General features: G+C 40.3%; 1 protein-coding gene across 8 annotated transcripts in view; it reads left to right on the top strand.

Annotated features, from left to right (window-relative positions):
* LOC139473390 (inhibin beta B chain-like) overlaps positions 1-24,207 on the top strand; it is a 50,855-nt gene extending 26,648 nt beyond the window's left edge. For 2 of the 8 annotated variants that reach the window (XM_071255950.1, XM_071255949.1), the window contains exons 2-4: positions 3,771-3,918; positions 20,798-21,101; positions 21,217-24,207. In XM_071255950.1, the coding sequence (XP_071112051.1) occupies positions 20,813-21,101; positions 21,217-22,100 (1,173 nt within the window). In that variant the 5' untranslated portion in view covers positions 3,771-3,918; positions 20,798-20,812 and the 3' untranslated portion in view covers positions 22,101-24,207. Of the gene's footprint in view, positions 1-2,107; positions 3,047-3,734; positions 3,919-8,512; positions 8,616-20,797; positions 21,102-21,216 lie in introns of those variants that run through there. The other 6 variants (XM_071255954.1, XM_071255952.1, XM_071255951.1 and 3 more) reach the window with 5 other exon arrangements.
* The last annotated feature ends 2,227 nt before the right edge of the window (positions 24,208-26,434 follow it).

Here is a 26,434-nt window from a genome sequence, read left to right as displayed (position 1 = left end):
GAAGCTATGTCTTGTTGACAAGACGGGCGAGCGTGTGGCTGTATGTTGTAAGGACAAGGTGGGCAAGTGTGTAGCTGTATGTTGTAAGGACAGGGTGGGCGAGTGTGTGGCTGTATGTTGTTGACAAAGTGGGCGAGTGTGTGGCTGTATGTTGTAAGGACAGGGTGGGCGAGTGTGTGGCTGTATGTTGTAAGGACAAAGTGGGCGAGCGTGTGGCTGTATGTTGTAAGGACAAGACGGGCGAGTGTGTGGATGTATGTTGTAAGGACAAGACGGGCGAGCGTGTGGCTGTATGTTGTAAGGACAAGGTGGGCGAGTGTGTGGATGTATGTTGTAAGGACAAGACGGGCGAGCGTGTGGCTGTATGTAGTAAGGACAAGGTGGGCGAGTGTCTGGCTGTATGTTGTAAGGACAAGGTGGGCGAGTGTGTAGTTGTATGTTGTAAGGACAAGGTGGGCGAGTGTGTGGCTGTATGTTGTAAGGACAAGGTGGGCGAGTGTGTGGCTGTATGTTGTAAGCACAAGGTGGGCGTGTGTGTAGCTGTATGTTGTAAGGACAGGGTGGGCGAGTGTGTGGCTGTATGTTGTTTACAAAGTGGGCGAGTGTGTGGCTGTATGTTGTAATGGCAAGGTGGGCGTTAGTGTGGCTGTATGTTTTAATGAGTAGGTGGGCGTTAGTGTGTGCTGTACGTTGTAATGACAAAGTCTGCGTGTTTGTGGCTGTATGTTGTAATGACAAGGTGGGCGTGTTTGTGGCTGTATGTTGTAAGGAAAAGGTAGGCGTCTGTGTGGCTGTATGTTGTAATGACAAGATAAGCGTGTGTGTGGATGTATGTTGTAATGACAGGGTGGGCGAGTGTGTGGCTGTATGTTGTAATGACAGGGTGGGCGAGTGTGTGGATGTATGTTGTTATGACAAGGTCGACGAGTGTGTGGTTCTATGTTGTAATGACAAGGAGGGCGTTAGTGTGGCTGTATGTTGTAATGACAAGGTGGGCGTGTGTGTGGATGTATGTTGTTATGACGAGGTCGGTGAGTGTGTGGCTGTATGTTGTAATGAAAAGGTGGGCGTGTGTGTGGCTGTATGTTGTAATGAAAAGGTGGGCGTGTGTGTGGCTGTAATGACAAGGTGGGCGTGTGTGTGGCTGTAATGACAAGGTGGGCGTGTGTGTGGCTGTATGATGTTATGACAATGAGGGCGTTGTGTGTGGTTGTATGTTGCAATGAGAAGGTGGTCGAGTGTGTGGTTTTATGTTTTTATGACAAGGTCGGCGTGTATATGGCAGTATGGTTTAGGGACAAGGCGGGCGTTTGTGTGGCTGTATGTTTTAATGACAAGGTGGGCGTGTGTGTGGCTGTATGGTGTAGGGACGAGGTCGGCGAGTGTGTGGTTCTATGTTGTAAGGATAAGGTGGTCGAGTGTGTGGTTTTATGTTTTTAGGACAAGGTCGGCGTGTGTGTGGCGGTTTGTTGTAATGACAAGGTGGAATTGTGTGTGTCAGTATGTTGTAAGGAGAAGATGGACGTGTGTGTAGCTGTTATTGTAATGATAAGGTGGTTTTGTGTGTGGCAGCATTTTGCAATGACAAGGTGGGCGTGTGTGTCTATGCCTTCATAACAGGTTGTTCGAGCGTGTGCCTTCGTCTCGTTCACAAGGCTGACGACCGTGTGTCTATATGTGGTTGACAAGTGTGGGATGTAACATGGAGAACATGTCTGGCTGTGTGACTACATAGTGAACAATGCATACCTAAAGCGGGTATCAAATTAAACAGCTGTCATGAAGAAAATAAACTCTTAAAACTGTGAACGTGTCAAATTACAGTAGCAGACTGTACACGTGAGCTACTTGTAGCCTACATCCATTTGTTTTATGTACATAGTTTACATATCAGTTTGAGACCTGGACACATCCTGTTGAAAGGTGTATAGCTTGAATAGCGGAAGAACACAAGGAATGTTTTTCTCAAATTCCTGTAAGCGCTCCTAAATTAATGTTTTTTTCTCTTTCAAAAGTACATTAGCGTATGTTTCAGCATTAGTCAGTGTCATGCGCATTCAGACACAGTCATCAGTGACCCTAACCCTTCTTGTAATTGAAGACTGAGATTGACCGAAGAAAATGTGTCCAGCTGCAATACATTTAAAGACTGTAGAAGTTGACCGAAGGAAGCGCGTCGATGTACATGGCCGTAACCGCAGTTTGAGTTGGAACTGAGGGAAACGCGTCCATATACATGACCGTAATAGCAGTCTGAACTGGAACTGAGGGAAACGTGTCGATATACATGACTGTAGCAGCAGTCTGAACTGGAATTGAGGGAAACGTGTCGATATACATGACCGTAACAGCAGTCTGAACTGGAACTGAGGGAAACGCGTCCATATACATGACCGTAATAGCAGTCTGAACTGGAACTGAGGGAAACGTGTCGATATACATGACCGTAATAGCAGTCTGAACTGGAACTGAGGGAAACGCGTCCATATACATGACCGTAATAGCAGTCTGAACTGGAACTGAGGGAAACGTGTCGATATACATGACCGTAACAGCAGTCTGAACTGGAACTGAGGGAAACGTGTCGATATACATGAACGTAATAGCAGTCTGAACTGGAACTGAGGGAAACGTGTCGATATACATGACCGTAATAGCAGTCTGAACTGGAACTGAGGGAAACGCGTCGATATACATGACCGTAATAGCAGTCTGAACTGGAACTGAGGGAAACGTGTCGATATACATGACCGTAATAGCAGTCTGAACTGGAACTGAGGGAAACGTGTCGATATACATGACCGTAATAGCAGTCTGAACTGGAACTGAGGGAAACGTGTCGATATACATAACCGTAATAGCAGTCTGAACTGGAACTGAGGGAAACGTGTCGATATACATGACCGTAATAGCAGTCTGAACTGGAACTGAGGGAAACGCGTCGATATACATGACCGTAATAGCAGTCTGAACTGGAACTGAGGGAAACGTGTCCATATACATGACCGTAATAGCAGTCTGAACTGGAACTGAGGGAAACGCCAAGGTACGTGACCGTTACCGCAGTCTCAATCGAGGGACATATTTCGTTTGTTTGTATTTGGTTGTATGTTGTTAAACTTCGAGTCTTGACTAGACAATCCAGTGATTGATAAACATGAGCATCGATCTACGCAATTGCGCCACAATGACATGCATCAACCAAGTCAGGGAGACTGACACCCGATCCCATTAGTCGCCTCTTACGACAAGCAGAGTTATTGCCAAAAACCTAAACTCACCCGGATCTTCACGAGTAGGTGTGTGTGAGTGAGTATGGTTTTACGTCGCTTTTAGCAATATCCCAGCAATATCACGGCGGGGGACACCAGAAATGGGCTTCACACATTGTACCCATGTAGGGAATCGAACGCTTTAACCACTAAGCTACCTCACCACTGCTCACGAGTTTGAAATGTATCGAATATATGAATACAAGTAATATTAACCCTCCATCAAGTACCTTCTTCCATCAAGTATCTGTCGGGAGAAAACAGCTTATCGCATCCGATTGTGTCCCTTTCTGCACCACTCCAAGACATGATGCATCCTTTCATATCTCCATTCATTTCGCATCAAATGTAAGCCGTTTAACATTTGTGCTACATAAGAAAGACATCTCGCCGCGGTCGGACTATTCTCGAACTGATGAGATGTTAGAACACGAGTTAACTCATTGGATAACATGTGTCGGTGTATGGCAACTTGTGAATAATCGTATTTCTATACAGAGGCAGTCCTGACGTTGTGGCATCAGTCGCGTGCATCTAAAGCTAGCAACACAAGCGAGTGTCTGTATGAATTCTATCTCTTTGAGTGAATAGAGGACTGGAGTCACCAGATCTATCTATTACAGGGGCGCAACTTCCAACGTATAATGTAAGTTCCTTCTACATACGAAAGTATATTCTTCCATTTAAACCAATACTGATGCACAAATTGAGTAATGAGGAGCGGCATGAAGTAAAGCTTCATGTTAATATGACCTTCAGGGTGAACATAGTCGTGTGTAACACATTCAGAGTTTTCCTTGGAGTATTTACTATTTCTATATCTGTGTTTCCTGATTTGTTTTCCATTGTTTTGCTACGAAATTATTTCTATGTTTAATTTTAGATGATTTATATGTGTTGTTATTAACCCGATCTGGCAATATAAGACATTGTAAGGTGGGCTCTGGAATTAATTCGTCATTTGTAAAGTCAAGTTATTTGTTCACGCTGACACCAGTGGGTATCATTAGGCCATATGAATTTACAGATTGTTTAAGTGTCGTCAAACATTCCCTCTGTCCATACTTCTAATCCCACCTCCTAAACATTCCCTTCATCTAAATACGACAAAACTCTTTCTATATTCATTAGAAATCTCTGAATAACCTGTCAGAAATTATTCTTTGGCCATGCAGTATCCTCCCCACGGTCAACTCATCTCACACCTATCTGTCAACACGTCCTGCCTCTACCTTGCCTCTGTTTCAGTAATATCAGTGTTGGTGCAGCTCGACATATAGTCTCTTACCCTCATAATTACATGAAGCATAATGAATTCACATCGGTACCATGCTTGCTAGACGTCGCAGATATCACGTGCACCTAGGTGTAGTTGATATAACGTGGGTGTAGCTGATATTTCGTGCAAGTAGGTGTAGATGATATTACATGTACGTGGGTGTCGCTGATATTACGTGTACGTGGGTGTAACTGCTATTACATGTACGTGGGTGTAACTGCTATTACATGTACGTGAGTGTAACGCAGGAGTAGATGATATTACATGTACGTAGGTGGAGCTGATATTACGTGAATGTCGGTGTAACTGCTATTACATGTGAGTGAGTGTAACTCATATTACGTGCACGTAGGAGTAGCTGATATTACATGTACGTGGGCGTAACTGATATTACGTGAAAGTGGGTGTAGCTGATATTACATGTACGTGAGAGTCACTGATATTACATGTACGTGGGTGTATCAGATATTACGTGTACGTAGGTGTATCTGATATTACGTGTACGTAGGGGTAGCTGATATTACGCGTACGTGGGTGTAGCTTATATTACATGTACATGAGTGTAACTCATATTACGTTTAAATAGGTATAACTCATATTACTTGCACGTAGGAGTACCTGATATTACGTGCACGTGGGAGTACCTGATATTACGTGCACGTAGGAGTACCTGATATTACGTGCACGTAGAAGTACCTGATATTACGTGGACGTAGGAGTACCTGATATTACGTGGACGTAGGAGTACCTGATATTACGTGGACGTAGGTAGGGCTGATATTACGTGTCCGTAGGTGTACCTGGAATTACGTGTCCGTAGGTTGAGCTGATATTTCATGTCATAATTGATATTACGTATACGTAGATATAGCTGATATTACGTGTACGTATGTGTAGCTGATATTTCATGTCCGTGGGTGTAACTGATATTACGTGTAAGTAGGTGTAGCTTATATTACGTGTAAGTGAGTTCAGCTGATATTACATGTACGTTGGTGTAACTCATATTACGGTTAATCAGGTGGAGCTGATATTACATGTACGTGGGTGTAACTGATATTACGTGTACGTAGGTGTACCTGATATTACGTGTACGTAGGTCTATCAGATATTACGTGTACGTGGGTGTATCAGATATTACGTGTACGTAGAAGCACCTGATATTACGTGTCCGTAGGTGTAGCTGATATTACGTGGACGTTGACATAGTTGATATTACGTATACGTGGATATAGCTGATATTACGTGTACGTAGGTGTACCTGATATTACATGTACGTGGGGTGTAACTGATATTACATGTACGTTTGTGTTGCTGATATTACATGAACGTGAGTGTAACTCATATTGCATTGCAACTCATATTACACCTGGTATCATAGTTAATCAGGTGGAGCTGATATTGCATGTGCGTGGGTGTAAATGATATTACGTGTACGTAGGTGTATTAGATATTACGTGCACGTAGGTGTGTCTGATATCACGTGTACGTAGGTGTACCTGATATTACGTGTACATAGGTGTATCTGATATTACGTGCACGTTGGCATAGTTGATATTACATATACGTGGATATAGCTGACATTACGTGTATGCAAGTGTAGCTGTTATTACGAGTACATGGTGAAACTGATATTACGTTTACGCTTCTGTAATATTACATATACGCGAGTGTAGCTTATTTCACGTGTACGTAGGTGTAGATGACATCACGTGTTAGAAAGTGTATATCACTGTTCGCAGGCTCCCTGAATGGGGTCATGATATCACTGCATCTTTCACACTTTATATTAGATTCATATTAATAGACGTGGATGTCTCGTTGAAGTCTGTAAATAACGTGTTATCAGCTCCCACAGGCCGATGTGTATGTTGAGCATTATCTCGCTCACTCACTGATAACTCCCCCGCCACGGCCGATAACCCTGAGTCATGTAGATGGTTTAGATATGCTCAGTCATCAAGTTTTAAATGCGTGATTCGTAACAATGACTTCAGAAAAATAAACAAATACCACCTTATTTCAATGCAACATATTACTCTCATAACCTTAAAAATTGTACGTTTTTGAGTGCGGCACTTTTGTTATCTGTTATCAACACGAGCACGAGAGTTTTTCACTGACAGCAAGTGTGTATGTGTTGTGTGACTGCTTCCTTGACATCATTAACAGGTGTCTAAATCATTTAAAATGTGCTCTCAATGACAGGTGCCTGTTAAAATGAGAGGAGTATCTCCTTGTTATCAAAAACGTATGTATTAGGTTTTACGTTTATTTATGAAACCGTGATGAGGTACGTTCGTAAGTCAAAAACTTAGTAGATATTTCTTTTTAAGGGTAAAACAAACTCACATATCTATACTGAGTCAAATTAAAAACTTCACATTTTAAAAAGTAATCCCATATATGATATACAACGGACAAATGAATCAGAGAAGGTAATTTTTAATCATCAATGTCCAAAGAAGGATTTTAATTAATGGTGGTAACCATGATTTGTTCCAAGCACCTACGGTATTCGGTAATAACATCAACAGTTTAAATCATAAGTCCCAAGCACGAGAATCTGATGGCACACAAGTTCAGTAGCGTGTATGGCCACCATGTGCGTTGACAACTGCCACACAACGCCTCCGCATGGACCTTGTGATGCTTGTGAACACATGTTTGGGAAGGCGACGCCATTGTTGCTACAAAATGACGCCAAGATTTTGCAAATTCTGTGGTTGGTTCTGGAGAGTGCGCAGACTTCTGCCAAGAGCATCCCAGACGTGTTCGATGGGATTGAGGTCGGGAGACCTTGACGGCCAGTCCATGACGTTGACTCCCGCATTGTGAAGGAAATTCCTTGTCAAAATTGTCGTGTTGGAAGATCCAACCGGGTCCATGTGCTGCCATAAAAGGCCGAAGTTCTGGTGCCAGTACCTGGTCGCGCTAAGCAGCAGCGTAGAGGTTGCCACGGATGACAAGAAGCCTGGAACGTGCATTGCCACAGAAAGCACCCCACACCATGACACTCCCGCCTCGAAATTTGTCAACTTCCAGTACACAACACTGGGCGTAACGTTCATGACGGCGCCTCCACATCCTCGCCCTACCATCAGCAAATCGAAGATTAAATCGGGATTCATCACTGAAGACGACTTGATTCCAATTCCTCTGAGTCCATCGTAAGTGTCGATGTGCCCACAATTGACGTTGACGTCTGTGTAATTGAGTCAGAATCGGCCCGCAGTATGGCCGTCGTGCTTGAAGGTGAGCAGTTCTCAGACGGTTTCGAACAGTTTGCACACTTAGTCTACCCCTAAACAGTTCATTTCTGGTTGATGTAGCCGTCAAAAAATCGGTTACGGGGGTGACGTAATACAATCTGACGATCCTCTGCATGTGGTCGATCTGGCCGAGGGCGACCAGCGGTGGTACCCGTTTGCTGTAGACGCGTCTGTAAATCATTAACAGTCCGTCGACTACAACCCATCGTCCTTGCGACTTCAGCTACGGACGTTCCCGCCTGCAGCATGCCGATGGCACGTTCACGTTGCACATTTGAAAGGCGTGGCATGACAAATGGCCGTAAAGACTTTTGTTTTCTTGTGTTTTTCTTTTTTTGTTAATGACTGCTAGCAAGTATGGCTGAAAACACGTGCGGTATTATAGCCACGTGACCAGTTGCACGTGAAAAAACACTTTTGCCATTATAGTGCTGTGCACATGATTTTGATCGATTCACCTGCACAAAAACGTGTGTTATCTGAAGACAATACATGGCCATTACTGTTTAAATACACAATAAGGGCCCACAATGATAACTGGTCAAAATGTTAAAATTTTAGGATTGTGAAGTTTTTAATTTGGTTCAGTATAGATATTATTATAGATTTTCTAGAGTTGTAATTATGTAAACTGTGTACAAATACCATGTGTCATTCCTCGCTTATTTACATTCGATGTCTTTTTCAAGGAATCTTCCTGACAATTGTGGATGCATGCCCTTGTGTTTATTCATCATCCTTGGCTAACTTACGTGCGAGAGCGATGTTGTGCCGAGACGGCAAAGCAGAAAGGTTTGGAAATAGTAGAATTTTTTCTCCACTTTGTCGATATCTGTAAGAAGTCCTTCGGCTAACCTAGTATTAATGCTCATATTCTGCCGCACTACAATTCCAAGCCGCATTGACGAGGACAATCATAACACAGTACCTCAATATCAAGACAAACATTCATGGTCGAATTATCTCCCCCAAAAAGAACAAATTGATAAAACCGCTCCTTAATATCCACGCAACCATTACTGGTCGCATTATCTCCCCGACAAGAACAATGATTAAACCACTCTTAATATCCAGACAAACATTAATGGTAACATTATCTCCCCGACAAGAACAATGATGATACCACTCCTTGATATCCACACAAACATTTATTGTCGCATTATCTCCCTGACAAGAACAATGATAAAACCACACCTTAATATCCACGCAAACATTCATGGTCGAATTATCTCCCTGACAAGAACAATCATGAAACCACTCCTTAATATCCATATCAACATTCATGCTTGTATTTTCTCCCCGACAAGAGCAATGATCAAACCACTCCTTAATATCCATGCAAACATTTATGGGCGCATTATCTTTGTGACAAGGACAATGTTAAAACCACTCCTTAATATCCAGACAAACATTCATGATTGCATTATCTCCCTGACAAGAACATTTATGAAACCACTCCTTAATATCTACGCAAACATTCATGGTCGCATTATCTCCCCGACAAGAACAGTGATAAAACCACTCCTTAATATATACATTAACATTCATGCTTGTATTATCTCCCCGACAAGAACAATGATAAAACCACTCCTTAAAACCAAGCCAAACATTCATGGTCGCATTATCTCCCCGACAAGAACAATTATGAAACCACTCCTTAATATCCGTGCAAACATTTATGCTCGTATTATCTCCCCGACAAGAACAATGATAAAACTACTCCTTAATATATACATTAACATTCATGCTCGTGTTATCTCCCCGACAAGAACAGTGATAAAACCACTCCTTAATATATACATTAACATTCATGCTTGTATTATCTCCCCGACAAGAACAATGATAAAACCACTCCTTAAAACCAAGCCAAATATTCATGGTCGCATTATCTCCCTGACAAGAACAATGATAAAACCACTCCTTAATATCCTAGCAAAAGCTCATCGTTTCATTATCTCCCCGACAAGAACAATTATAAAACCACTCCTTAATATCCATATCAACATTCATCCTCGTATTTTCTCCCAGGCAAGAATAATGATCAAACCACGCCTTAATATCCATGCAAACATTCATCAGCGCATTATCTTCGTGAAAAGGACAATGTTAAAACCACTCCTTAATATCAAGACAAACATTCATCGGCGCATTATCTCCCCGTCAAGAACAATGATAAAACCACTCTTAATATCCAGACAAACATTAATGGTAGCATTATCTCCCTGACAAGAACAATGATAAAACCACTCCTTAATATCCACACAAACACTCATGGTCGCATTATCTCCCTGACAAGAACAATGATAAAACCACACCTTAATATCCACGCAAGCATTCATGGTCGAATTATCTCCCTGACAAGAACAATCATGAAACCACTCCTTAATATCCATATCAACATTCATGCTTGTATTTTCTCCCCGACAAGAGCAATGATCAAACCACTCCTTAATATCCATGCAAACATTTATGGGCGCATTATCTTTGTGACAAGGACAATGTTAAAACCACTCCTTAATATCCAAACAAACATTCATGGTCGCATTATCTCCCCCAAAAAGAACAATGATAAAACCACTCCTTAATATCCAGACAATCATTAATGGTAGCATTATCTCTCCGACAAGAACAATGATAAAACCACTCCTTAATATCTACACTAACATTCATGCGCGTATTACCTCCCCGACAAGAACAATGATAAAACCTCTCCTTAATATCCACGCAAACATTCATGGTCGCATTATCTCCCCGAGAAGAACAATGATGAAACCACTCCTTGATATCCAGACAAACACTCATGGTCGCATTATAAGCCCGACAAGAACAATGATAAAACCACTCCTTAATATCCATATAAACTTTTATGCTTGTATTTTCTCCCAGAGAAGAATAATGATAAAACCACTTCTTGATATCTACACTTACATTCATGGTCGCATTATCACCCCGAAAAGAACAATGATAAAACCAATTCTTAATATCCTCACAAACATTAATGGTAGCATTATCTCTCCGACAAGAACAAAGATAAAACCACTCCTTAAAATCTACACTAACATTCATGCGCATACTATCTCCCCGACAAGAACAATGGTATTGACCTTTTTAGCACTTTCGCCATCTTGGATCGAAAACGAGACTTAGAGAGCATAGCTCGATGCAGTGTGAGTCGCATCAGCTGATAGGGAACAGACAGCATGTTGTGCATTTTACTGATGGGCATTTCAAACAAACAAAAAATGGTGTCCTCTGTATCTAATACAGAAGATATTTCACATTTAATCCTGAGGTCCAACTAAAATATGCCTGTAATACACTGGAATTAGCATTTTGCTGTCAGGATCCCGGAAGTGAATCGAAAGGTGCATTTCGAGATACGTATTTCAAAAACAGATATTATATTTATAATAACCTCGTCGTCATATAGGTACAATGTGACAGTACATTCAATGAAAGAAGTTTTGTATCGTAAATGAACCGCATAACATGAAACAGGTCAGTGTACTTTTGTAAATTTTCTCAGTCAATGCGTGGCTTTGCGAACTCGTCGATCATGTTTATTTCACGTTTCATAGTGGTGTTTGCTGCACAAGGCACTGTCGTTTTGCCATGAGTCAAGTTGACAAAAAACACTTTTTTTCTGCTATGATTTTCATCTAAACATTTCGATGTAAATGAAATTAGTTCACAAAAATAACTCGTGTGTCAAAATAAATATTCAGAAGGGGCGATAACTCTATTCAGTGTGTACAATGACAGATGAAACTTTACTTGTTTTTCAAACATCACTTATTTAACCGATTATTAAGGATTGAGATTGCACCGTGCACGTCAAAAGCAATAATGTGTAACATGTTTAAAATAAGTTAAAAGGAAACTTAAAATTGATAAATCAACAATCATCAATAATACATAATGATTGCAATTGCTTGCACAAAAGAAATTATTTTGCTTTAAAAGTTTCAAAACATGTTTGTGGACATAAAACCAGATGGGTTTATCAATTAAAAAAGGGAATAAATGAGTTATGATTGCAATACCCATGGGAATTAAAAATAATTCTGTTTATACTTGAAGTTTATGGTAATGTCAATATCAATTTATGCATTTGAAATATTTGAATACAGACTGTTAAAGAGTTATCTGTTTCTGTAAATTATATACAGATCACATGTAGATTGAACATTCACTGGCCATTAATTAGTTGTGTTTTTGTTCATTTCATTACATGATTAATTTGGTAGAGTAAAGTAAATATCATTCTGGTAGAAATATTGTTTACAAAATTGCAGATCAAATTCTCCTTTACTTCAAATATTTACACACCCTTTATGTAATAATTCAGTTGAAATATTACAACTCATGCTATCTAATCTGTCAACATTGACAATCAAAATAACAACTGTTCACAATCAAAACAGCACAAGTAGATCTAGAGGTCTAATATTTTATTGGAATGCATTTGAATCGATTACAATTTACATCAAATACGCAACTGATGCAAAATTCTGATTTGTTACGATTGTAAAAATTCTCAGTAGGTTACAATTTGATACATTATATCAACATATCAATTAAGTTAGTTTCTGACATATATCTAGATATGGTCAAAATGTCAATATTTCGACTTCAAATACAACCCTCAAAGTTATTTAAACTAACAATAAATAGTTTAGCTTAATGGTGTGTAAACAATGAATTATTCTTTACATGATCTCAGTAGCATTTGTATTAAGTCTGTTCAGCTACCATAAACTGCACTGGGAGTTACCAGGTGGATATTTTAAATTGAAATCACAACAGAACGGCCAGACTCAAATTTATATCGGTAAGGAGACCAGATAGCAGTACAATAGTCTGTCAATGATAAGAATAAGAATAATGTTCAATACTTACGATAAATGTACCGGAATGGTTAAATTGTCACAGTTTGTCCCGATTGCGTGTCTTGTTGACATCTCCATGTGTTTCATGTGCTCTCAAAGCCTCACTTTCAATCCGGAAGTAGCGAAGTGTGAAAAAGGTCAATAACCACTCCTTAATATCCACACAAACATTCATGGTCAGATTATCTCCCCAAAAGGACAATGATAAAAGCACTCCTTCATATCTACACTAACATTCATGGTCGCATTATCTCCCCGACAAGAACAATGATAAAAACACTCCTTAATATCTTCGCTAACATTCATGCTCGTAATATCTCCCTGAAAAGAAAAATGATAAAACCGCTCCTCAATATACACACTTACATTCATGCTCGTATTATCTCCCCGACAAGAACAATGATAAAACCACTCCTTATTATCCAGACAAACATTCATGGTCGCATTATCTCCCCGACAAGAACAATTATGAAACCACTCCTTAATATCCAGACAAACATCCATGCTCGTATTATCTCCCTGACAAGAACAATAATAAAACCACTCCTTAATATCCAGACAAACTTCATGGTCGCATTATCTCTCTGAAAAAAAACAATCCTAAAACCACTCCTTAATATCCACGCAAAAGCTCATCTTTGCAGTATCTCCCCAAGAAAAATTATAAAACCACTCCTTAATATCCATATAAACATTTATCCTCGTATTTTCTCCCATACAAGAATAATGATAAAACCACTCCTTAATATCCATGCAAACATTCATGGGCGAATTATCTTCGTGACAAGAACAATGATAAAACCACTCCTTAATATCCATGCAAACACTCATGGTCGCATTATCTCCCCGACAAGGACAATGGTAAACCCACTCCTTAATGTCCACACAAACATTCATAGCCGGATTGTCTCCCCGACAACAATAATGATCAAACCACTCCTTAATATCCACGCAAACACTCATGGTCGCTTTATCTCCCCGACAAGAACAATGATAAAACCACTCTTTAATATCCAGACAAACATTAATGGTAGCATTATCTCCCCGACAAGAACAATGATAAAACCACTCCTTGATATCCACACAAACATTTATTGTCGCATTATCTCCCTGACAAGAACAATGATAAAACCAATCCTTAAAATCCATGCAAACACTCATGCTCGTAGTATCCCCCCGACAAGAACAATGATAAAACCACTCCTTAATATCCACACAAACATTCATGCTCGTATTATCTCCCCGACAAGAACAATGATAAAACAACTACTTAATATTAACACATACATTCATGGTTGCATTATATCCCCGACAAGAACAATGATTAAACTATTCCTTAAAATCAAAACTAACGTTCTTGGTCGCATTATCTCCCCGACAAGAAAAATAATAAAATCACTCCTTAATATCCACACAAACATTCATATTCGCTTTATCTCTCCGACAAGAACAATGATAAAGCCACGCGTTAATATCTACACTAACATTCATGCGGGTACTACATCCCCGACTAGAATAAAGATAAAACCACTCCTTAAAATCCATGCAAACATTCATGCTACTACTATCTCCCCGACAAGAACAATGATAAAACCACTCCTTAATATCCACGCAAACGCTCAATGTTGCATTATCTCCCCGACAAGAACAACGATAAAACCACTCCTTGATATCCATATAAACATTCATGGTCGCATTATCTCCCCGACAAGAAGAATGATAAAACCACTCCTAAATATCCAGACAAAGATTGATGGTAGCATTATCGCCCCGACAAGAACAATGATAAAACCACTCCTTAATATCCAGACAAACATTAATGGAAGCATTTTCTCCCCGACAAGAACAATGATAAAACCACTCCTTGATATCCACATAATCATTCATGGTCGCATTATTTCCCTGACAAGAACAAGAGAAAAACACTCCTTAAAATCCATGCAAACATTCATTGTTCCATTATGCCCCCAACAAGAACAGTGATAAAACCCACTCCTTAATATCCAGACAAACATCCATGGTCGCATTATCTTCCCGTGAAGACCACCGATAAAACCACTAATTAATATCCACGCAAATATTCATGCTCGTATTATCTCCCCAACAAAAACAAATCCTTAATACCCAGACAAACATTCATGGTCACATTATCTTCCCGACCAGAACAATGATAAAACCACTCCTTAATATCCATGCAAACATTCATGCTCGTATTATCTACTCGACCAGTACAATGATAACACAAATCCTTAATACCCAGACAAACATTCATAGTCACATTATCTTCCCGACCAGAACAATGATAAAACCACTCCTTAATATCCATGCAAACATTCATGTTCGTATTATCTACCCGACAAGAACAATGATAAAACAAATCCTTAATACCCAGACAAACATTCATGGTCACATTATCTTCGTGACAAGAACAATGAAAAAGAACACTCTGTAATGTCCAGACTGAGAGATGTGGTGTTAGTGTATCAGGAATTTTATTCAGATAAATTGTATCACTATAAATGCTGACTGTTATTTCACCTGACATCCTCAACACTGTAACGAATCAACATCACACAGACTCCCTAACATGAAGGATATATTTGGGGAGGGGATGGGGTGGGGATCTTGCCAATGGTAAAACTGATAAGAAGAAATAAATGCTGTTTGATATCATCCTGAGTTACAGCCTTTTACTGGAATTTGAGTAAACTCTGTAAAAGGGATTATTTCAACTTTCCAGTCGTCAACTTCTTTTATCGAGCAATATCCCAGCAGTTCCAGCCCTTGGTGTCTACATTTCACAACTTCGGAGGTGCATTCTAGCAAGCTCTTTCTAGGAACATTTCAAAGAGCATCATACGACTCACAAGTTGATTGATACACCATTCAAGGCCTTAGTGAAGTTTTCAAACCGTTTAATGGTGGAAGACATTTCCAAATTTTTCGCATCAGTGACAAAAATTATGTCTGGTGCAACTCCCTATTTTGACTTTGAATGATTGACTTGCCTTTGTATGTGTTTGTTACGGATGCCACCGATGGGGCAGGGTACGTTGATATTTTCGCAAACTCCTGGTATCACCATTTGAAAGTAATTCATAAACACACATTTACATGATATACTTTGGAGTCGGAATTGATTTTGGTGAGCTCAAAAGAATACATTTTCCTGTTCAGTGAAACTTAACATCGTATGTATATGTTTGTGACATCTCGTTCATAAGCTTTTCAAGGGCGCATATTTTCTATTAACTGCATTGTTCAAATTTAACGCATTCCTAGTACACACAGCAATGCGTAAATGGATATACAACCCTAGACATACCAGCATATATATGCATGTCATGCCGCTTGCCGCGATAGCACTAGTTCACAAGTTACGTATATGTGAAGGTTACATATACCTCACGTGAGTATTATGAAGTGACAGAATCAATTATAACTTACCTAACAATATGGGCATTAACGGAATAGATATAGATATCCATGCAGCTCCGTGACATCTTGGCTTACCCTGTATTCGTAACCGGCATTACCATGCTATCGTGTTGCTATATTTTCGATGTAAATAATTGCCTAAAACAAGATAAGATTATAATTTAATGTAAAGTAGTATCGTTGTATCCATAGTTGAACTTAATTTAGCTGCATCCATGACTGAACTTATGTTAGCTGTGTCCATGGTATTTAACTTCATCCGTTATGGAACTTAAGTTTATTCTATACTGAGCTGAGACAAGGCATCCAGTGTTCTCATAAGATGAATTATAGACCGAAAGAAATTTGAAACGGACATGCATTGATACTCCCCACTGTATCGTGTTAAAATATGTTACACATAAACTACAACAGGAAAATAGCAGGACAACATTAGAGTAGGATTCAGCCAAAATGCAATCTGCACCTTCTGTTACAAGTAATTGGGAAATTGTTGAACATGACTTAAGATTGAAGTATGTATTATACTTCATATATAACCTCACTGCTATATCTACTATTCATCCATGCAAAATAATTACATAATATCAATGTTGCAGCATTACATCATTATAGTTCCATTTGTTACAACATGTACAATCTTATATGTTAAGAAGAAGATGTGACATGTGAAGGACAAGATATGACTTGTGGAGGACAAGATGTGACATGTGAAGGACAAGATATGACTTGTGGAGGACAAGATGTGACATGTGAAGGACAAGATGTGACATGTGAAGGACAAGATGTGACGTGAGGGACAAGATGTGACATGTGACGGACAAGATATGACTTGTGGAGGACAAGATGTGACATGTGAAGGACATGATGTGACGTGAGGGACAAGATGTGACATGTGAAGGACAAGATATGACTTGTGGAGGACAAGATGTGACATGTGAAGGACAAGATATGACATGTGAGGAACAAGATGTGACATGTGAGGGGCAAGATGTGACATGTGAGGGACATGATGTGAAATGAGAGGGACAAGATGTGACATGTGCGGGACAAGATGTGACGTGAGGGACAAGATGTGACATGTGAGGAACAAGATGTGACATTTGTGGGACAAGATGTGACATGTGAGGGACAAATTGTGACATGTGAGGGACAAGATGTGACATGTGAGGGACAAATTGTGACATGTGAGGGACAAGATGTGCATTGTGAGGGACACGATGTGACATGTGAAGGACAAGATGTGACATGTGAGGGACAAGATGTGACATGTGGGGGACAACATGTGACGTGGGGGACAAGATGTGACATGTGAAGGACAAGATATGACATGTGAGGGACTAGATGTGACATGTGAGGGACTATATGTGACATGTGAAGGACAAGATGTGACATGTGAGGGACAAGATGTGACATGTGAAGGACAAGATGTGCATTGTGAGGTACCAGATGTGACATGTGAGGGACAAGATGTGACATGTGAGGAACAAGATGTGACATGTGCGGGACAAAATGTGACATGTGAAGGACAAGATGTGACATGTGAAGGACAAGATGTGACATGTGAGGAACAAGATGTGAAATGTGAAGGACAAGATGTGACATGTGAAGGACAAGATGTGCATTGTGAAGGACAAGATGTGACATGTGAAGGACAAGATGTGCCTTGTGAGGGACAAGATGTTCATTGTGAAGGACAAGAGGTGACATGTGAGGAACAAGATGTGCATTGTGAGGGACAAGATGTGACATGTGAAGGACAAGATGTGACATGTGAGGAACAAGATGTGACATTTGAGGAACAAGATGTGACATGTGAGGGACAAATTGTGACATGTGATGTACCAGATGTGACATGTGAGGAACAAGATGTGACATGTGCGGGACAAGATGTGACATGTGAAGGACAAGATGTGACATGTGAAGGACAAGATGTGACATGTGAGGAACAAGATGTGAAATTTTAAGGACAAGATGTGACATGTGAAGGACAAGATGTGCATTGTGAAGGACAAGATGTGACATGTGAGGGACAAGATGTGCATTGTGAGGGACAAGATGTTCATTGTGAAGGACAAGAGGTGACATGTGAGGAACAAGATGTGCATTGTGAGGGACAAGATGTGACATGTGAAGGACAAGATGTGACAAGATGTGACATGTGAGGAACAAGATGTGACATGTGAGGGACAAGATGTGACATGTGAAGGACAAGATGTGACATGTAAGGGACAAGATGTGCCATGTGAGGGACAAGATGTGCCATGTGAGGGACAAGATGTGCATTGTGAGGGACAAGATGTGTCATGTGCGGGACAAGATGTGACATGTGTAGTACAGGATGTGACACGAGGAGGACAATATTCAACGTGTGGAGAACACACAATTTGATGTGTGAAGGGCGAAATGTCACATGTGAAGAACAAGATAAACGCACTGTTTTCCTAAACAGTATAATATGTAAAGACTTCAAACCACGATGGTAATAAAAGTGTTAGCAGTCCCATGTGCACATACAAGGCAGCGTTATTACACACAGTAGCAAGTAAGATTAAAGTCGAGTGTACAGTTACCCTCATTGTTGACTTGGCCGACATTTGTCCTTGGTATGATGCCAGATGCTTTGAAGATCGTCCTCCTCTGTTATTGCTGTAACAGTGGGGTGTGTGAAATGTTGAAGAAATACTAGCCCTCACCCAGTAACCCAGTGATCGCGAGGATATTGCTATCTTATGGTATATATGTGATTCATCTTTAACAATGCCTATACCATTTGTTAGTTTGGCAAATGTGTATTGGAGAACATTGGCGTGATGAACACTGGCAGTTGTGTGTGTGGTAAAGTCTCTTTCATCAACAAAGAACGCAATATGGACGAGGTTCTCTATTATTGAATGTAATGACGCATAGCAGTGCTCGCTGGTGTAGCGCTACAAAGCCCTGGAGAAATAGCATAATGTTAACCACCTGGCCTGTTCTCGTGTGTGCACTATCTAGAGAGAAGTCTACAGACGATACAACAAATTAGTAACTTGATTTGTTTGTACTGAGTAGCATGCTCGGAACACCGACTAACACTCTTAGTTCCACATGAGAGGACATATGTCGTCCTCATTTCATGGTAAAGCTGTCATCATTGTTGTCGCCCCCTTCCTCAGTAAAACCCCTGGTGCATGACCAAGACATGTGTCGTACAATACTGCACGGCGGCTCGTATATCACCATGTATGTGAAAGTAGTCAAACATTGCTCGCCAGGATGTGCACTTAGATCAGCTACGTGCTGACACGAATAACAAGCATACGATTACAATCCACGCCACACTGACAATCCTTACAAACATACGATTACAATCCATGTCACAGTGACAGTTACTACAGGCATACGATTACAATCCACGTCAGGCTGACAATCATTACAAGCATACGATTACTCTACACGTCAGGCTGACAACCATTACAAGCATACGATTACACTACACGTCAGACTGACAACCATTACAAGCATACGATTACACTACACGTCAGACTGACAACCATTACAAGCATACGATTACACTACACGTCAGACTGACAACCATTACAAGCATACGATTACATTTCACGTCAGACTGACAACCATTACAAGCATATGATTACACTACACGTCAGACTGACAACCATTACAAGCATACGATTACACTACACGTCAGACTGACAACCATTACAAGCATACGATTACACTTCACGTCAGACTGACAACCATTACAAGCATACGATTACACTACACGTCAGACTGACAACCATTTCAAGCATATGATTATTCTACACGTCAGACTGACAACCATTACAAGCATACGATTACACTTCACGTCAGACTGACAACCATTACAAGCATACGATTATTCTACACGTCAGACTGACAACCAGTACAAGCATACGATTACACTACACGTCAGACTGACAACCATTACAAGCATACGATTACACTACACGTCAGACTGACAACCATTACAAGCATACGATTACACTTCACGCGTCAGACTGACAACCATAACAAGCATACGATTACACTACACGTCAGACTGACAACCATTACAAGCATACGATTACACTTCACGTCAGACTGACAACCATTACAAGCATACGATTACACTTCACGTAATACTGACAACCATTACAAGCATACGATTACACTTCACGTCAGACTGACAACCATTACAAGCATACGATTACACTACACGTCAGACTGACAACCATTACAAGCATACGATTGCACTTCACGTCAGACTGACAACCATTACAAGCATACGATTACACTTCACGTTAGACTGACAATCATTACAAGCATACGATTACACTACACGTCAAACTGACAACCATTACAAGCATACGATTACACTACACGTCAGACTGACAACCATTACAAGCATACGATTACACTTCACGTCAGACGGATTGACATCCATTCAGGTCACTCAGGTTGACAACCATGACAAGAAAACGACCAGAGTAGAATTGAACCAGCGCATGCATATACAAAGGAATGCGACAATACTTATCTGTTAACATGTATACTTAAAGTTTACATATTTGCTATAGGTAAACACATCAGGTTTCTTTCTGGATTGTTGAATTTGAATTAATTAGAGGTCATTATTTATTTCAGCACCTGCTATTTAATATGCGGATATCAGCCATGCACTTGACAACACCCAGTGTAATGTTCCTACTGTGTGTCGCTAGCATCACAAGTCAGCCTAGGTTACAGGGTTTGAAAAATGACTTTCTTGTTAAAAATTTGACAAAATTCCAGTTGACGGAGAAAATCAAGCAGCAGATTCTGATCCATCTAGGTATGAACACTCGTCCGACGTCGGCCCCCGGCGACAAAGACAGGATCTATCAAATGTACAATGTGACGGGGACAAAGGCAGAAGTTAATGAGATTATCAGCTTTTCTGAGCCCCCTGGTAAGACGTTTAACATCTTTTCCATAGAATTATTTTGAAATACTTGTCTGAGTATCTAGTGCACGTGCGGTTGTCACTGAACCGGTCACTCATGTAGTTAATTCTTATGTTTCAGACAAGTTTGAAGATGAGAAAATTATTCAGTTTCGTTTTGCAAAAGGAACCAAAGGCAAGCGACTGGTTGTGAAAAGTGCCAGTCTGCTGATTAGAGTCAAGAACAAGCAACGCGAGGGGATGAAGACCAGAAAAGACGGTAATTTGAGGTTTAAAACAAAACGCTTCAAGTTACGTAAACGGAGGCGGGGAACGAAGGTTTCCTTGTCGGTTTCCACTGTGACTCCTGATGGACATCCTGAAACAAACATCGCAGCAGTCAAATCAAGGATAAAGAAAAACAAATGGTTCAAAGTAAGTCTTAATCGGACTATAATGCAGACGTTAGTGGACTCGTCTAACGGTACTGTGCTCCTGCACGTCCAATGCCAAGGGTGTAAGAGAAATACGCAAGTAGTGTTGGTTCACCCAAGACGGCGCAGGAAACGACAGCTAAAACGACAAAGAGCCAGAGCCAGAGCTAGAACAAGAGCAAGAACTAGAAGTACAAGAGTACCTAAACTAAACAAGGGTCGTCCCTTCTTGATACTGCACACATTGGTGGAGGCGAACAGCAGAAGAAAGAGGAGCATTAACTTTCAATGTTCTCGGTGCTGCAAAAGAAAGTTATACATCAATTTCACAGAAATAGGATGGGGTGATTGGATTATCTCCCCTCCCGGGTTCACAACCGGAGAATGTGTCGGTGAATGTACAAATCAGAATGTTTATGGACCAGAAAATACAATGTTATGTGTTTCTACGCACAGGCGCACTTTGAGACTAATATATCGGGAAACAGTGGGAGTGTTTTTGAGCAGCGTCCTGCCAAACTTCATAGTTTCTCAATGTGGTTGTGAAACAGGTCATCACGTGGGACCTGAAGCCCCCGACAGGGCCACCTAGTGGAGACTGAACTTACAGACACCGATTATTTATACAGATCAGAGACATATATGGATAGATCATCTGGTAAATGTTGATCTTTCTTTTATTACAACTAGAAGCCATTCCTGATAGCATTATTAAATAACTGTATGAATGTAGCTAATATCATAAACGATGTAAACATGATAATCGGTCGATGACACAGGTAGGAAATCGCCACAGGGTCCGACGAGCGCGATTGGTAGACACTTGAAGATTTTAACTACCACGTTTGCGGCATACTTTAGCTTAGCCAACTGACCACTATGTGTTTAATAGTTATGTGAACCACTATTGCTTGTAATTCAAGTCAATGTAACTTTTTCAGTAATCTTTTCTGAGTGCAAATGTTGATAATTATCTATGGAATCTTAGATGGTACACTGTCGCACCCGTGATATCGCATTGTGACGTTGTCGTCCTGACAAAAACAAGCAAAAAGTGTCAAAATAAACCAAAGCGCGACATTTTGACCTATTGTGGCTTTGTCGCATTACTGCACTTTGAATATTATTTTCGGTTCTTACCAAAGGGCGACAATTCGACAATCCTAAAAGTTTGCAATGTCAAAATATGCCCCGTTGTCGCACTCATCTAAAATGTTGAAATACGCGACAAGGCGGCAGTGATACATTAGGATAATGTCACGTTCTCGCCCTTTTCCATTAATGTTACGCAAGCGCAAAAATGTCATACACTTTTTCAAACTGGAGTGGTGTTTTAGTTCAACATGATACTAAAACAACAGTAACACTGCCAATAGGATTCCTTATCTCAAAAGGAAAACAAAGCTTTGCTCGTTTCTTGGGAAATTATTCCATATATCTTATTGTCTGTGTCGTTTTCATGAACCAACGTGTTTTGACAGCAATAAACACGTGTATTTCAATTTCATTTAATTATCACGCTGATATTAATTACTGCTTATTTTCAAAATCTAAACAAAGCAAGATCAATAATTCTACATCAGGGCCAAGGGTTCGAACTCAGTCACGACAGTTATAAGTATACATATATGCTGTGCCAGATGTGGTTCAGAGCTCTCTCAATGTATTTTCGTCTAAAGGATATCATGAGTGAAAGAGTATTATTTAACGCCGCTTTTGACAGTATTTCAGTTATTTCACGGCGTGACAGTTTGATGTGAAAGGAAAGCTTTAAGTGATGTTGGTCTTACAGTCAACCCCTTTGGGGAAATCCCTAAACATGGGTGTGGTTCTCACATATTCAGGAGGAATCAGGGGATTTGAGCCAACGATCATAGGGGATTCAACTCTTCACAGCGAATTGCGCCACCAAAGATTAACTGGCCGAGCACTGCCCTTTCATTGCTTTAAAAAAGTTGTTGGGACTACAAAAAAACACTGGAGTTTGAAAATAAGTATAACCGTTTCTCGAAAGTGGAAAACGGCAACAACATATGTCATTATGCCGCATGCAATTTTACACATTTCTTACACATTTTAGATGGGGTGATAATGCAACAAAGCGACAAGGCGATAACACTCATATGTTCACTTGCAAAATGTCGCCTTGTTGTATTGTCGCTCTTGAGTAAAGGTGAACAATATTGAAAATGTGGCAGTGCAACAATACGACAATTATCTTGCAGTGGTTACTTTTGACACTTTTTGCTTGTTTTTGTAAGGGTTACAACGCGACAATGTCCTGTCTACTTTTCCATAATTTTCCCATACGCGAGACAGGATGTCAACATCTGCATGGGAACAATCAAATATAATCCTTACAATATTATGCAAAATTGGAATTGTCCTCATGTATATTTAAGAAATGTCGTTTTTTCAATGATCATTTCTGAAAACCATAGACCCAGTTTAGAACGTAAGGCTGAAAACAAAGAAAATGTTTCTTTCTGGGCACTGGCGTTTCACTTTAAATCGCCCGGGTCCTTTTAATTTCCAATAAAAACATATTTCCGCGTCATATGACACATGCTCTGCTATCAGTAAAATTACGTGTTTGACAACTGACACTGTATTAACGAGCACTGTTTAATGAGTGATCAGTTGTGTTTGTTAGTAATCTTGGTGCGAAACAAAAAAATTAAATAAATCAATGATCCTCCCACAGCACACTTGTTTTCAATATATATATTGATTAGTTCATTGGATAGTGAAGAACCATCCAAATAAAACGTCAGTGTGAAAGAGGCAACTCTGTCAACTTACAAAGAGAAATAAGGTTACAGGACCACCAGCAGATGACTGGGGACAGTTCATGTGAAATCCTCATGAAAATACATGGTAGAAAATGTTTTACCAAAACTCTTTAAACGTAAATCTGCACACCTGTGCACTTGCATGAGTTGTCCACAAATCCTAAATGTGCGAGGAATTTGTCTCATTACATCTGTGTAATAGCTTTGATCAATCTGCAAACCTCAACACTCTAAGTGTGTTAGGAGTGTATAGGGAGATACAACATGCCTGTTTGTTAGGAGTATGCAGGTAGATACATACAACATGCCTGTGTGTTAGGAGTGGGCAGATAGATACAACATACCTGTGTGTTAGGAGAGTACATGAAGATACAACATGTCTATGTGTTTGGAGTGTATTGCTATAGGGAGATACAACATGCCCGTGTTAAGAGTGGAAAGGGAGATACAACATGCCTGTGTGTCAGAGATGTATAGGGAGATACAACATGTCTGTGCGAGTAGCGCATTGTGAGATACAACATGTCTGTGTGTTAGGAGTGTATAGATATGGGGTGATACAACATGCGTGATAGGAGTGTAGAGGGAGATTCAACATACCTGTGTGTTAGAAGTGTATATGAAGATACAACATGTATGTGTGTTAGGAGTGTAAAGCTATAGGGAGACACAACGTGCCTGTGTCAGGAGTGTATAGGGAGATACAACATGCCTGAGTGTTAGGAGTGTATAGGGAGATACAACATGCCTGAGTGTTAGGAGTGTATAGGGAGATACAACATGCCTGAGTGTTAGGAGTGTATAGGGAGATACAACATGCCTGAGTGTTAGGAGTGTATAGGGAGATAGAACATGCCTGTGCGTTGGGAGTATAAAGAGAGATACAACATGCCTGTTTGTCAGGAGTATAAAGAGAGATACAAGATGCCTGTGTGACAGGAGTGTATAGGGAGATACAGCATGCCTGAGTGTTAGGAGTGTATAGGGAGATAGAACATGCCTGTGTGTTGGGAGTATAAAGAAAGATACAACATGCCTGTTTGTCAGGAGTATAAAGAGAGATACAAGATGCCTGTGTGACAGGAGTGTATAGGGAGATACAGCATGCCTGAGTGTTAGGAGTATATAGGGAGATAGAACATGCCTGTGTGTTGGGAGTATAAAGAAAGATACAACATGCCTGTTTGTTAGGAGTATAAAGAGAGATACACGATGCCTTAGTGACAGGAATGTATAGGGAGATACAACATGCCTGAGTGTTAGGAGTATATAGGGAGATAGAACATGCCTGTGTGTTGGGAGTATAAAGAAAGATACAACATGCCTGTTTGTTAGGAGTATAAAGAGAGATACCAGATGCCTGTGTGACAGGAATGTATAGGCAGATACAACATGTCTATGTGTTTGGAGTGTATTGCTATAGGGAGATACAACATGCCTGTGTTAAGAGTGGAAAGGGAGATACAACATGCCCGTGTGTCAGAAATGTATAGGGAGATACAACATGCCTGTGTGAGTAGCGCATTGTGAGATACAACATGCCTGAGTGTTAGGAGTGTATAGGGAGATAGAACATGCCTGTGTGTTGGGAGTATAAAGAAAGATACAACATGCCTGTTTGTTAGGAGTGTATAGGGAGATACAACATGCCTGTGTGTCAGGAGTGTATTGCTATAGGGAGATACAACATGCCTCAGTGTTAAGAGTGTATAGGGAGATACAACTTTCATGTGTGTTAGGATTGGATAGGGAGATAGAACATGCCTGTGTGTTTGGAGTGTATAGGGAGATACAACATGCCTGTGTGTTAGGATTGTATAGGGAGATACAACATGTATGTGTGTTAGGAGTGTATAAGGAGAGATACAAGATGCCTGTGTGTTAGGAGTGTATAGGGAGATACAACATACCTGTATGTTAGGAACGTGTAGGAAGATACAACATATATATGTTTTAGGGGTGTATAGGGAGATACAACATACCTGTATGTTAGGAGCGTGTAGGGAAATACAACATATATATGTTTTATGGGTGTATAGAGAGATACAACATGCCTGTGTGTTAAGAGTGAACAGGGAGATACAACATGCCTGTGTGATAGGGGTGTTTAAGGAGATACAACATGTCTGTGTGT

The sequence above is a fragment of the Haliotis cracherodii genome, unplaced genomic scaffold (assembly GCF_022045235.1).
Source record: "Haliotis cracherodii isolate W230 unplaced genomic scaffold, xgHalCrac1.p SCAF_28, whole genome shotgun sequence".
In the NCBI taxonomy this organism is placed as follows: domain Eukaryota; kingdom Metazoa; phylum Mollusca; class Gastropoda; order Lepetellida; family Haliotidae; genus Haliotis; species Haliotis cracherodii.
Note: the sequence above shows the minus strand (reverse complement) of the source record. Positions and strands in the feature narration are given on the sequence as shown.